Source organism: Semicossyphus pulcher, unplaced genomic scaffold (assembly GCF_022749685.1).
Source record: "Semicossyphus pulcher isolate SPU_LCO1_2020_fin unplaced genomic scaffold, fSemPul1.0.p SCAF_13, whole genome shotgun sequence".
In the NCBI taxonomy this organism is placed as follows: domain Eukaryota; kingdom Metazoa; phylum Chordata; class Actinopteri; order Labriformes; family Labridae; genus Semicossyphus; species Semicossyphus pulcher.
In genome coordinates, this window is record NW_027211637.1 from 21,133,529 (window position 1) to 21,146,596 (window position 13,068).

A 13,068-nucleotide genomic window follows, 5' to 3' on the forward strand; every position below is an offset into this window, starting at 1 on the left:
GACAAAACGACACATGTGCAATGTTCAATATGGAAACACACAAAAAGAAACTTAACATCCATTAAATACATACTCGCAAAAATCCCTAAACTCTTGAAGTTTTCATATTAGTAGGTGCTGTTCTGTGTTTGCATTTCTGCATATATGTACTCAGTCTATATCACATCTGATGGCCATTCCTTTTTCGAATGGCGTGATTTAATATAGCAGCAAATTTTCTATGTAGTTTGACATTTTGAGGAAATACATACAAGAAATATTTATTTGGTTCATTAAAATATTATTATTAAATTGAGCTTTAGGGTGCTGTAAGCAGATTTTGTTCCTTGCTCTTTCTAGTCTTTATGCTAAGCTAAGCTAACAGTAGTCTGAGTGGTATTTCATGTCTCAACTCTTGGCAAGAGATTTTCCAAAATGTCAAACTTCTCCTTTAATACGGTGAATAAAATACAATATAATTTAAATTATTTGTATAAATTACAAATCTAAATCTTTTTTCTGAATCAAATCTATAAAAAATAAATTCTGAGATAAATTTCTTAAATATTGATATATTTATATTTATAAATAAACATCTGACACTGATTTAAGATGTAAAAAGTCGTCACATAACAAATACGTTTCAAAATTGAGTTAAAATGCAGATTTCATATCCCACTTGAAATAATTTCCCAAAATGTATCTTTAACATTTTGAGGAATATTTAGTCATCTATATTTATATCATTAATGTAAGTGATGAATGTGAACTCAAGTGGGCTCCCTGTGTGTGCTGTGAGGCATGGCTACATAACCGAAGGTAAAACCTATCTCATGATTAAACCTGTCGTCCGTGAACTCTTTACACTGCAGCATGTCACTGAGTCCATTCGATCTACATGATCCGCGTCCATCTGTGGGATTATAAAGTGAAACAAACAGGTTTGGGATCACGATAATCTGCATCCAGTCTTTTGTATTCATTCTTTCTGTTAAGCACAATATACAAACAAACAAATGGATAAATCCCGTCCATAATAAAAGACGAGGCTGGGGTAACACCAATGTTGCTGATGCTCATGGCTGAATCGCACATATCTGCATTTACACTGATGCTAAATAGACTTAGGGCACTAACATGAGTGCTAAACCCACTTAATCCAATTGGTATCTGCCTGTTTGTAACTATATATATATATATTTATATATAAAAACTCCCACATGAATGAACATAGGAGGGTCTTCCAACCTTTTTCCACTATAAATTAAAACCACTGCCAGAACTCTATTACGTGCTTCAACCGTACAACGACAGACAAAAACAGACCAGGACAAAGACAGAAAAGATGACAGGAATAAATACATAAACAACAATAATAAATAAATAACAAATAAAAGAAAATAAGAAAAAACGAGGAGTCCCTCTTTTACAGATGAACCGGAACAAAAGCTTGATTTGTTTTTAACTAATAACCATAAACTCATGTGTTGTTTTCAGCTGACAGGACGAGAAAAGAGAGGTGTTTTTTTTGTGTACTCTACTGTTAAAAAGGTTAAATGAAGAGATGAAAGGTGTTGCTGGAACGATACAGAGGTAGGAGAGGGTAAAGTCCGTGTAGGTGCTGTTATGGGCCCTTCAGGAGTAGATGGTGATGACCTCACGTCCCCCTCCACGCACCAGGAGGACCCGATTGAGACCCTCAGTGAGCACCTCGAGGAACTCCATGTCTGAGAGACAACAAAGTGAAGGAGGGTAGTTTTTTATAAGACATTAAAGTGTAAAACTAACCCACTGAACTGAACTTAGCAGAGACGTGTGGATCACAGTAAAGTTTGCATGATGAAGGATACAGTTCTCATCGCCCACGCGGTTCTTGGGTGGTCCCGGCATGTTGAGCAGAATAAGTTTGGCCTCCTTGGACTTCTTGGTGATGACCTCATTGAGCCGCATTGCTGTGTGCATGCGCCTCAAGTCCGTCGGGTTCCTGATGCGAGAAACATTCGGCCACAGTGAGTTTGGATCACAGATCGGCCTCTTAGCTGCTCACGCAGAATGTCTCAGTACAAAATGTTAATACTTACAAGTTCTCCCATTCTCTGCAGCAGCATGTTGGGATGGAAATAACAGTGAGTTACATACAGAAGGCCTATTCCTGACTTTTTTAAAGAAGGGCCATTGATGATTTAAAGGATTAAAGGGCCGTTAAAGGGACAGACTCAGCCCCTGGACGGCCGGTTGATTAGGTCTGACATTTGTAAGTTGTGTAAGCGGTGTTCAAAGTTTTGTTTCCACCCCAAGCATGGGTCATTATACACAAATATTTACCCCTGACCCTCGTCCTTGTGTGCATGTCAAATCTGCTTCCTGTGCGAGAAACGGAGGTCACTCACGGCTTCATGTTGAAGAGGTCTTTTCCCGCCTCCTGGTTGGCCGCTGTCAGTCCCTTCTCTGCACCCTTGTTGTCCGTCCAGGTTGCAGCGCCCCCTGCAGGCGCAGCGGGAGACGTGGGGCTGGTGGGCGTGGAGGCGTTCTTGCTGTGGATCAGCTGTACCTGTTTTGGGTTGGAGACAGCCACAGACTGAGACAGGGACACATCGTGACGCGACAGTGTGACAGGGTGAAAGAGAGAAAAGAGACACCTGTCAGTAAAGGTGAAACTGTGAAAGACAGAGGCCAGAGGGGAATCACAGACGCCGCTGTGATTGCTGCTCTTGTGATGAGATTAATGTGCCAAAGCCGGAGCACGGAGAGACAAACAGGGTGTGGAGGGGATGAAGAGAGAAGTCAACAGTGGCGTGGCGGCATTACCTCGTCTTCTGGTTGTTCTGCCACGCTCGCTGCCTCCTCGGTGCTGTGCTGGGAGCGCAAGCCAGGCGGGTTTTTACGCCTAATGGACCCACGGGATGAATCTGTGATGCTCTGGATCTAGAGTTATTAAAAAAAAAAGTGTGAAATTATTAGTTTCAACATTTAATTTCCCTCTGGAGTTCATTCTTTCCTCCCTCACTTCAGTGCAAACAAGCCTGAACACCTAATTATAAATTAATTTCCTCCCACAGAGCCACAAGGTGATAATACAAATGTCAAAATAAGAGTCGTGTTCTTCTTCTGTAAAAGCAGTTTGAAATGATACGAGCCAGTTTCTACAGTCGTGTACAGTGGAAGCTCTCTGGTTTACCTCTCTCTCCATCTCGTTCTTAGTCAGATGCATCTGTTTGAGGATCTGTGAACGTTGTTCCATCACCAGGGTCTTCTCATAGGTGTAGGCTGAAATGTCGCTGTCATGCTTTTAAAAAAAAGATTTGTCATTTATTATAAAACTGTCAAGTTAAGAAAAAGACTCATATGTAGGAAGGAGTTTAATTTTCTCAGGACACAAAGTTTGTTTTCCAAAAGTTTTCAAAATAAAAGTCCTCTCGCTTCAGGATTTGTGTGCAAACTCAGATTATGTGTCAGACGAGTCTCTCACCATCTCCACCACCTCCACCTCGGCATCAATGCGCAGGTGATAGAGGAAGGTGATGAGGTCCTTCTTCATCTGGATGCTGTTGTCATCCATCTGAGCCACAGTGAAGATGCGCATCTTGCACTTCCTCCACACCTGCAGAACAAAACAGGAACATTTATACGTATTAAACAACACTTTCTACAAGTCAGCATCGCATTAAACTTTCTCAAATGTGAAGATAATTTCATTTCCTACCTTGTGCTGGCGCAGCAGGAAGGGCAGGAGCATCAGCATGCCTCCATCGTGGACGATCCACCAAACATCTATGTGTCCTTCAGTGAAGCGCTCTCCGTTAGACGGGTAGCTGGAGATGTTCTTCGGAACCAACAAGGCCATACTGGCTATCGTCGTCTCTCTGACCACCTCTACAAACGGACAGAGGAGCATGAATTTGTTATAAAATATAAGACCCAAACTATCTCAATCATTAACTACGAACTGACATGTAAGACATCTTTTCCTTTACCCGTCACTTAAATCTTACCGATAAAGTTCCTGCACTGTTGGTGAAACTCCGGCTGTTTCCAGTTTTTGGGCCAGCTGACCATCACAGTGTTGTGCTTCAGTCCTCCCAGTCCTCCAACCTGGACCAGGTGGGACGTCCCATCTCTCAGGTTGGAGGAGATGACCACCTGAGAGAAGCCCTTCACCTTCTCTGTCTCCATCAGTTTACGCAAAGACTACAAAAACACAGAGACATATGGCTGTTAATTAATCGTGTTGTGTGATATCAGTGCACAATGTTTTTCATCACAAATGTACAAATTAGAGGTTAGAGGACGTACCTGATCTGCCCTCTGGGACTCTATGTAGTTGTCCAGGAAGGTTCCTTGCACTGATGTCCCAACAATGGTCAGACCTTTCCCTGCTTTCAGCTGATTGGTCAGAGAGAGCAGACGAGGCTGCTCCACGTTCTGCTCGGCGTCCACACTCACTAGAACCATGATCTGAGGCCTGACACAGAAATAAAAAAGCACCACGATAACGCGTTACAGGTTTCAACAGGTCATAAAAGCTTGCCAGCTGTGGTTTACAATCTGTAGCTGTGTGGACTGACCTCCAGTTCTTGGTGTGAGGCGGCCCCTCCTCCAGCCTCATGAGAGCGAAGCGAGCGGCACTGAGAGAGATGCCGCGTATCCCGTCACCCCACTCCTTCTCAGCTCTGTGACGCAGCAGATTAACGTTCGGCTCATGATGTTTTTATCGAGATACATTTATGCTCAATAGACAACAACCAACTGGACATTGGTTGCAATACAATGTTATTCTTGTGTTTTGTCCTGGTTGCTGTTCTGATGATTACTTACCCACAGAACTCGATGTATTTGTAGATGCAGGTGGCGATGCCCATGGCGACTATGGCGTAATACCAGGAACAGATGAACATGAGCGACAGACACAGACTCATACCCAAGAAAGACAGAGCCCTGCAGAAGACAGGAAGTCACAGGTTTGGTCAAAGTGATAGATTTCTGGCAGCACGGGGCACACAGCTTTGGTTCAAATTGTCAGCCAATTTCCCCCTTTGCTAACATTTCAAACAACACAAAACACACACATTCAAAGGCCCTGATGTTGTTACGTTTTTGACACACAAACTCACCAGTGGTAGAACTTGAAGCGTGGCCTCCAGTTTGGCGTCCTCAGCAAAGTCTGCAGCGCACAGGCAAGATTGACAAACATGTAGCACATCAAGAAGAACCTACAGAGAGAAGGAGCGACAAAAAGGTGCGATGAGGAGACTTAAACAGAGAAATGTGTGTGAAAGTTACAAGTCGCAGCGTGCTTACATGGAGAGGATGGGTGCGACTGCATCCAGGGAGGCAATAATGATGCCAATCTCACAAATGCTAGCAGTTAGCAGCAGGGCCCAGGTGGGCTCCCCGTTAGCTTTGCCATGCCCGAACACCTGCAGCAATAAACATGGGTTAAATTAAATCACATTTTACCACTTCTCCTGAAGAGAAAGTACTTTTTGTCTCCGTCGGCCTTAAGCTACATGTGTACTCACTCTAAGAAACGGGATGATGCCGTCTCGAGAGATGGCCTGCAGGAGACGTGGAGCTCCAGTGAGACTCTGGAGACCCGCTCCGCAGGTGGAGAAGAAGGAGCCGAACACAATGACCCACGGAGACGGCCATGCCAGTGTCCCAATCACCAGGTTACCATTGACACCTTCACCAAACCTGTGGAGTGAGACGAAGACAACGTGCTCCGCTGAATTATCTGCAAGTGATTTAAATACATAAACATCTGGAGTTACTGTCAGAGGGAGTTTTATGTCCACGGAAAAAAGGGAGTGTGTCTCTGTTCCCAGGGTGTTCTGTTCAGCATCCTCCTTAATGTGACACATTAAAGGGGGTTTCAGCTCCAAGCAATGTTCTTTCCATGATCAAATGTTTAATGTTCCCGGAGTCAGTATAATGAAATCCCCCACCTAAGGTTACACGACCAAGTCCATATACAGATGTTATACTCAATGAAACCCATCACTTCGTGTTGCTGGCATTACTTTAAACATCCTTGATATCCTTACAGAGGCTGAATTACTTTTTAACTTTCAAAGTGCACCTACTTCGTACTTCTTTCCCTGTCAAATGTGACGAGACAAATTCCAGAACAAAGCTATGAACTGTGGGGACGGGGGGGGATGATCCTCCTCAGAGAAAAGACCGATGGGATTTGAAGTCACATAAGGGAGAGTGGCAAACCAGGGTCACGTTAAACAGTATTAAATATGGATCCTAACGGTAGCTTTGATTCTGAGGAGGTTCAAAAATACAAACAAACAGCCTTTTAATCGTCCAAGAGACCAGGACCAGGCAAGGATTGAGAGAAGTAATGACCTGCTAGAAACCAGGTTGTGGTGTGTAAGGAGAAGTATTTAAGGATTCAGTTATTTTATTTTGCTTTGCTTTGCTTGGGAAAAATTGCTTTATTGTCTTTTTGAAATGTAAAGCTTTGAAGAGGGTCGAAACAATAAATAACACCATCTTACTAGTGTATGTAGTATCTACCTTTTTGTTGGAAAGGGATGGTGAATGGATACGGATCGTAAAAACATTAAATAAAAAGAGAGAGAAAATATTATGAATACATTTGTGTGAAAATTCACAAACACAGACGTACTTGTCTCGCAGGACGACTCCTTCTATGCAGGCACCGAACAGCACCACACAGGAAATGTCTGAGGAAAACTGTTAGGAAATTTACCGTTGGAAATATCTCATCAAAACATTCTGACAACTTATAATATAAAAGTCATCAATCAGCACTTTCAGATCCACACAGTTTCTCTTTTATCGACCCCGGCTCGGTGAAGGATACACACAGTCGACGTGGTCGTGATGGCAGCAATCGTGCCGATGGGGATCGACTTCTGAGCATCGCGCAGGTCTCCTGAACGATTGGAGCCGGCCATGATACCTGAGAGAGGAGGAGATTAAACACATCAGGAGCTTTGTGCTTTTACATCTGCACGGGGAGGTAATATTTATCTATTCTTTTTCCCTCTGCCTGCTGGAGTAATATCTCCAGTGTCACAACAGTCAGGATCTCTGTGCGAACATCTCTGCTTTGGAAAGATATATCTTAGGAATGATCTAACATCATAACACACATTTCGATAAATCAAAGGTCCTGATGCAAGCTGGAACTACAAAAAAAAGTAAAGGGTGCATAAATCCCGTTAACTCTTTTTTCACCTTTAACCAAGTGAACTTTTGCCTGATAATTTATTGTTACCAAAGATTTATTGTGCGATCAAAGGGACTTTTTAATGCATACGAGCATGAAAATACAACAGAGCAGACAGGTAATAAAAGCCAGAGTGAGTGCAGACAGATGGCCTCCTCCCCTGAGGGACGGTAGTAGGAAGGTCTTTTTTTTTTTTATGGTAACGGGAGTGAAGCGTTTGTTAATTGTTAACAGTTGGAAAAGGCAAAGGCTGATAGCTGTAGGAGCTTAACGAAGTGCCACAAAACCCCAAGAGGGGAATAAAAGCAGATAAGAACGTTACAGAGAAAAGCAGGCTTGACCGGAGTACGCCGTCTCTGATCCTGGGGCCATATTTTAAACTGACCTTTGTAATACTCCATTAGGCTGTGGGCACTAGGAGAGTGTGACACTACTGGAAGAATTTTGTCTCGTTCCTCGTTCCTCGGATTTGCAAAATTGTAACAAAATAAAACCCAAATAACAAATTAGAAGGTTGCTTATTATTCAGAAGAGCTGAGGGGAAGTGCAGAGTCTGTCATATGTCATGGTTGCTTCATCAGAGGAGTGAATGAGTCAGTGATTTCAGACACAACCTTCTGGATTACTGTGAAAAAATTCTGCTGTATCGCAGAAAAACAACCACGATCTCGACGAGCCCGTCATATACTAACCTGTGACAGATGGGAAGTAAATCCCGACCAGCAGGGTGAAGAAGCTGGTGATGTCAGCCAGGACGTAGCGGTTGGAGCCAGGTGCAGGACTGTCTGGATCCGCCGCAGATGAAAGCCCACGCTTCTCCAGGAACATCCCTTTTTCCAGGTAGTTCCCAAACAGGTTCTCTAAAAGACAGAGGAGAATTTAAGTGTGTGAGGGGGTTTGATCCTTACAGGGTGCTGTCTTTCATATTGATAAAGTGTCTTTCACCTGCCAGGATGCCACTCGTGACCCCGGGGATACCCTGAATTTCTGTGACGTTGTTGTTGGTGAAGTAATCGTCACATGTGGCGTTGAGGCTGTCAGAGTCACAGAAGGTCCTCCACAGTTTGGTGGTGACGGTGTCGTTGTCTATTTCGATCACCTTTGCACAGATGTCGTATCCTTTGGAGAGAAGAGTGCGGTTTCCCAGGAGGCAGACGCTGTGGAGAAAGCCAACAATCGTCACAAACTAGAATCATCGCCGGTGACACTCCGCCGCGAATGTTCGTGTCACTTACGGGAACGCAGGGGGGTCGAGGGCGGTCTTAATGACTCCGGCGTACACAGACAGGATGGAGAGGATGACACAGGCGAGGAACACCAGCGCCAGCTTGTTCACATACTTGACCCCGACGAACACCACCAGCGCCATAAAGCTCAGAACGATGGTGCCGTAAACCCGCATGTTGTTGAGGAGAGCGGCCTCCGCCTCCGGCCCCTCCAGGCCTTCAATCTTAAAGATGGCCGCCTGAGGAACAATATAAATCTGACAGGATGGAGATGTGGAGGGACAGGATGGAGAGGGAAGAGGATGTGACGAGATGTGGTGGAGTATGGTGGAGAAGTTTGGTCATCCAAAACTGACCTGGAATCAAAAAGTGAATTGATTTGAGTTGCTTATCACCCGATAACAGACTTTAAGTGTGCCTGTAATTTTAGCTTTTATACAGTTTCATTATAAACTATAACATTTGCAAGTAAAGCAAAGTAACATTCTCTTTCCTTTCTTAACTGTTTTGAAGGCATAAAAATTGGAGACATTTGTGAATAAAAGAGATAAAATAAATATAGGGGTATTTCCATTGAAAATATGTGATGACATCTTTAACAGAGAGGTTAAATAATAATTGATAATAAATGCTGTAAGGCTTAAAAGCAATCAGGCCACCTCAAGCCAGATCCTACGGAAGCCCTGAGCGGACATGCATCCATACATTTTATTTACTTCGTTTTCCTGTGATAACAAGTAAATTCTGGTTGTTTTCTCGAGATCTCCACTTATTTATCTCATCATCTCGAGATAACAACGCTTGTTTTTCTCTTGATAACGGGATACATTTTTGGTTATCTAGAGAAGGAAACAACAGGCTGGTCACTGTGATATCACAAACCACGACATGCCATGCTGCCATTGCCGCACACACTAATGAGGTAAATTAAGCCTGGGTAGACGGTAGCTCAGTCTGTAGGGACTTGGCTTGGGAACCGGAGAGTGGCCGGTTGAAGTCCCGGTACGGACCACACATGGAAATTGGGACTGGTAGCTGGAGAGGTGCCGTGTCATTGCCCTTGAGCAAGGCACTGAATCCCCAACTGCTCGGGGTGCATGTCCATGTGTCACTCTGACATCTCTGCATTAATGCATGTCCATAGAGTCTTCTTCTTGTACTTTGTACTTTTGCAACTTTGGGGATACGAGTTATGATCATCTGGCTGAAACAAGATAAATAAGTCGAGGTGTCCCTTTAGGGCTTCCGTATTAAAATCCTCATTTAGAATGTTGTTAAAAATGGAGCTTATTTCCATATTTGTTCTGCTAAATTTCACTTTATTGTAACCTTTTTTCTTTTATTACACCAATTTCTTTGTTGAAGGACTTTTGTTAATTGGATTTTTAAGATGTCATATAATTAAGGATTATTTTTATTCATCCTATTTATGCAGTAACTTATTGGTTTGAAATATAAGATGAATTGAAGTCATAAAATCTGGGTAACATTTTGCTATCGTCTCCACTTCTTCTGTTGTCGTTCATTACTTTCCTTCTTCTACTAATCTGAAGGCATAAAAATCACCAGTGACACTTAAATAAATGAATAAAAAAGTGTCCCCATTAATATCATCACACAAATCTTTAGTTCTTTAAATCTAAAATATATGATCACATATTTAACATTAAGCTTAAAATAGCGCTCATAATGAATAGATGCTGTTTTATTTAGCTTTAGATAAAGTCATCAATTACACCTGTACGCTCCCTGCTATGACGTGAAAATACGTGAGTGGAAAAAGGCCTATATATAAAAAAACAAGGTGGAAAAAGATAATAAACTTATCAATAAATATGTGAGCGAGTTGATAATAAAGGCTACTTACAAGCAGGATTTCAATACATCCAAGAATGTACATGGCACCTGCAAAAGTGGTGCCCAAGTAGAAGCAGATCCCAACAGCTCCACCGAACTCAGGCCCCAGGGAGCGAGAGATCATGTAATATGAACCTCCAGCTGTGAGTCACACACACACATAAGAGTCAGAGCACTGTTCTGTCACACACACACACACACACACACACACACACACACAAACCCACTAATGCACCCCCGCAGACATCCACTCACCCGGAACGACTCCGTTTGTTGCGATGGCGCTCATGGAGATGGCTGTGAGCATGGTCTGAAACAGAGCAGGGGGGACAGAGCAGAGTCTGAGCGGCAGCAGGTGGGAGCGTCAAATTAAACATGGCCGACAGCGAGGCCTTGATGAACCGAGGGGGATGATGGGAGAACAACATCCAGCAGCACAGTAGTCTGACTCATGCGGTCGCTTTGAATGGTTCGTGGCAGGGATGAGTACACGGCTGGTTAGGCACATACTGTCCCTTCAGTGATACTCCGACGCAGCCGCAGGATGAAAGGAGGTGAGAACAAGTAAAAACAGATATAAGTAATCTGTATGCTAATTTAGAACGATTATTCCTCTATATTCAGAGGGAACTACTTTTTCACTACTACAGCTGCTGAGCACAAAAGATCCAATAAAAGATTTCATTAAACTAAAATGAGCTTTTCTATATTGTTGCTATTTTTCTTAATGTATTTTAGAATTTAAATAATCACCTAAATGGCAGGTTTAAACGTCTGACTATATAACTTTTAATAAGAGTGTAGCCTGAGACCTTTAATAATTCCCACATGGACATTTAAACCAATCAAACTCGATCCTGCAAAGATCTACAAAGCAGATCCTCATTTAAATCCCTCCTATCAACCTAATCTTATAATATGCAATTTAAAACAATGTGAGATTATGTAGTATTTCCTGTAAACTTGCACTTAATTGTGACGGATATTATAACATGTTTAAAAGTGCTCTATGAGGGGCACCAGTTTAGCTCAGTGGTTTAAGAGTGTGCCCCATGCACAGAGGCCCAGCCCTCGGGGCTCAACTCCAACCCTCGGCTCTTTGCCGCATGCCATCCCCTCTCTCTCTCTTCCCACATTCCCGACTCTATCCACTGTCCTATGCCCTCCGCCCTTCTGTTATTCATCACTGTCTTTCCTTCATTACTTCCTTCTCTTTCCAAACTCATCTGAAGTATAAAAATCTGAATCCTCTTAACCCAAAAATGTGTCAAAATAAAAGAGTAATAAAAATTTTACTTTTCACCACCACCACAGTGAAACTTAACTCTGTTCTTGATCGAGCGCAGACTATTGGAACATGCACAGTATCCTATAATAAAAAATGTTAAACCAGAACTTTCTGCAGTTGTTGCATTTCATATTATGGTGCTTCTAGCTATGCTCCATGCCTACACCGTGGAGGTCGATGAATCCACCAGAACCCTCTTTGAACAATGACTGAGGGTCCTGCTACTTCAGGTAATCCTCCAAAATCCCGCACTTGTTTATGAACCAAAATAAACTACGTTTGAAGCATTAAGACCTCCTTAGGTCACCAGGATTTGTGCATGATGACATAAACAAACAGATTTTAATGGAAGCAGGATGCAAGATGTCGTTGCAGGAACACACAGCGGTCCTACATTCAAAGCCTGTCCTTTTCTGCACACGACAGAAACATGATCATGTGAAGGCCGGCTTTAAGTCTTTTTAGTGCTAAGGAGGAATTTTAGTGGAAATAAAGCTACTTGACACCTTTTATTTGATTTTTATTAGTGAGTTATTTTTACAGTTTTACTGAATCCCTCAAGGAATGCTGGGAATTTTCCTGACCACACAGCAGGCGTTTGAAAAGGACGCTCCAGCATGCTCAACCCTTCATTTCTAGCAGCAAACAGTAAAACTGTGGTGATGGTGTTATGTTTATTGCCAGATTTCGCTCTGTCACCTTCAGCATCTGTAATTAAACATCCTGTTTTAGTTTAAATAGAAACCGCATTGAGTGAGTGTGTGTGTGCTGAGGAAGCACTTAATCTTATACAACCATGGGGACGGATGTTTATAGCGTTTGTATTAAGTTTCACAGGGACCTTTTAATGCAGCAGCTGTTTTCTGAGAGAACCACAGTCGTGTTGCACAACAGAAATACGACAGCAGGGACGCCCGCACTTTTACTCACCGTGGAGCAACACATGAAGACGATTATGAAGGAGCCAAAGACGCCTCCGATCCCGACCATCCAGGTCATCCGCAGGAAGAGGATGACTCCAAAAATGTTCTGGATGCACGGCAGGTACACGCCCATCAGAGTGCCCAGCTGAGGAGCCTGAGAACCACAAACAAGGAGAGAGAGAAGACAACGTTTGTGCGTCTTACCGTTCAGACTAGATCTATTTTAATGGGGGTTCATATCTGTCATTTGTTTGCTTTGTTGTTCTCCGTTAATCTATTTGCCCTTTTAAATCCATGAAATGATTCCAACTCTCACTGTGAAGAAATGGAGAAGAAGAAAACAAACACATCGTTGACTACCTTTATAGGCTTTTTCGACGGACGCGCCCCCTCCTCGTTATTCTCGGCCTCTTCGTGCTCCTTGCTGCCCGTCGGCAGGTTGGAGTAGTTTGCCAGACTGCTGAGCAGAGAGGACACCATTGGACTGGTATCCATCTCCTCCTGCAGAAAACACACGCAGACACACGCAGACAAATCAAAACTCCGGATTTAAATGTGTTGAACAGCAGTCAGGAGCGCTTTCACATCCCA

General features: G+C 43.1%; 1 protein-coding gene across 1 annotated transcript in view; it reads right to left on the reverse strand.

Moving 5' to 3' along the window:
* Positions 1-1,614: 1,614 nt before the first annotated feature.
* The window catches only part of slc12a5b (solute carrier family 12 member 5b), a 32,228-nt gene continuing 20,774 nt past the window's right edge, over positions 1,615-13,068 (reverse strand). Inside the window, exons 3-26 of the mRNA XM_069660695.1 lie at positions 12,838-12,978; positions 12,485-12,631; positions 10,522-10,576; positions 10,277-10,407; positions 8,419-8,666; positions 8,129-8,340; positions 7,876-8,043; positions 6,815-6,913; positions 6,617-6,674; positions 5,499-5,673; positions 5,278-5,396; positions 5,091-5,189; positions 4,795-4,914; positions 4,545-4,649; positions 4,273-4,441; positions 3,972-4,167; positions 3,683-3,852; positions 3,449-3,580; positions 3,158-3,265; positions 2,788-2,904; positions 2,370-2,557; positions 2,061-2,075; positions 1,830-1,963; positions 1,615-1,706 (exon numbers count right to left, since the gene is read on the reverse strand). Coding sequence (XP_069516796.1) covers positions 1,615-1,706; positions 1,830-1,963; positions 2,061-2,075; positions 2,370-2,557; positions 2,788-2,904; positions 3,158-3,265; positions 3,449-3,580; positions 3,683-3,852; positions 3,972-4,167; positions 4,273-4,441; positions 4,545-4,649; positions 4,795-4,914; positions 5,091-5,189; positions 5,278-5,396; positions 5,499-5,673; positions 6,617-6,674; positions 6,815-6,913; positions 7,876-8,043; positions 8,129-8,340; positions 8,419-8,666; positions 10,277-10,407; positions 10,522-10,576; positions 12,485-12,631; positions 12,838-12,978 — 3,198 coding nt within the window. The remainder of the gene's footprint in view (positions 1,707-1,829; positions 1,964-2,060; positions 2,076-2,369; positions 2,558-2,787; positions 2,905-3,157; positions 3,266-3,448; positions 3,581-3,682; positions 3,853-3,971; positions 4,168-4,272; positions 4,442-4,544; positions 4,650-4,794; positions 4,915-5,090; positions 5,190-5,277; positions 5,397-5,498; positions 5,674-6,616; positions 6,675-6,814; positions 6,914-7,875; positions 8,044-8,128; positions 8,341-8,418; positions 8,667-10,276; positions 10,408-10,521; positions 10,577-12,484; positions 12,632-12,837; positions 12,979-13,068) is intronic.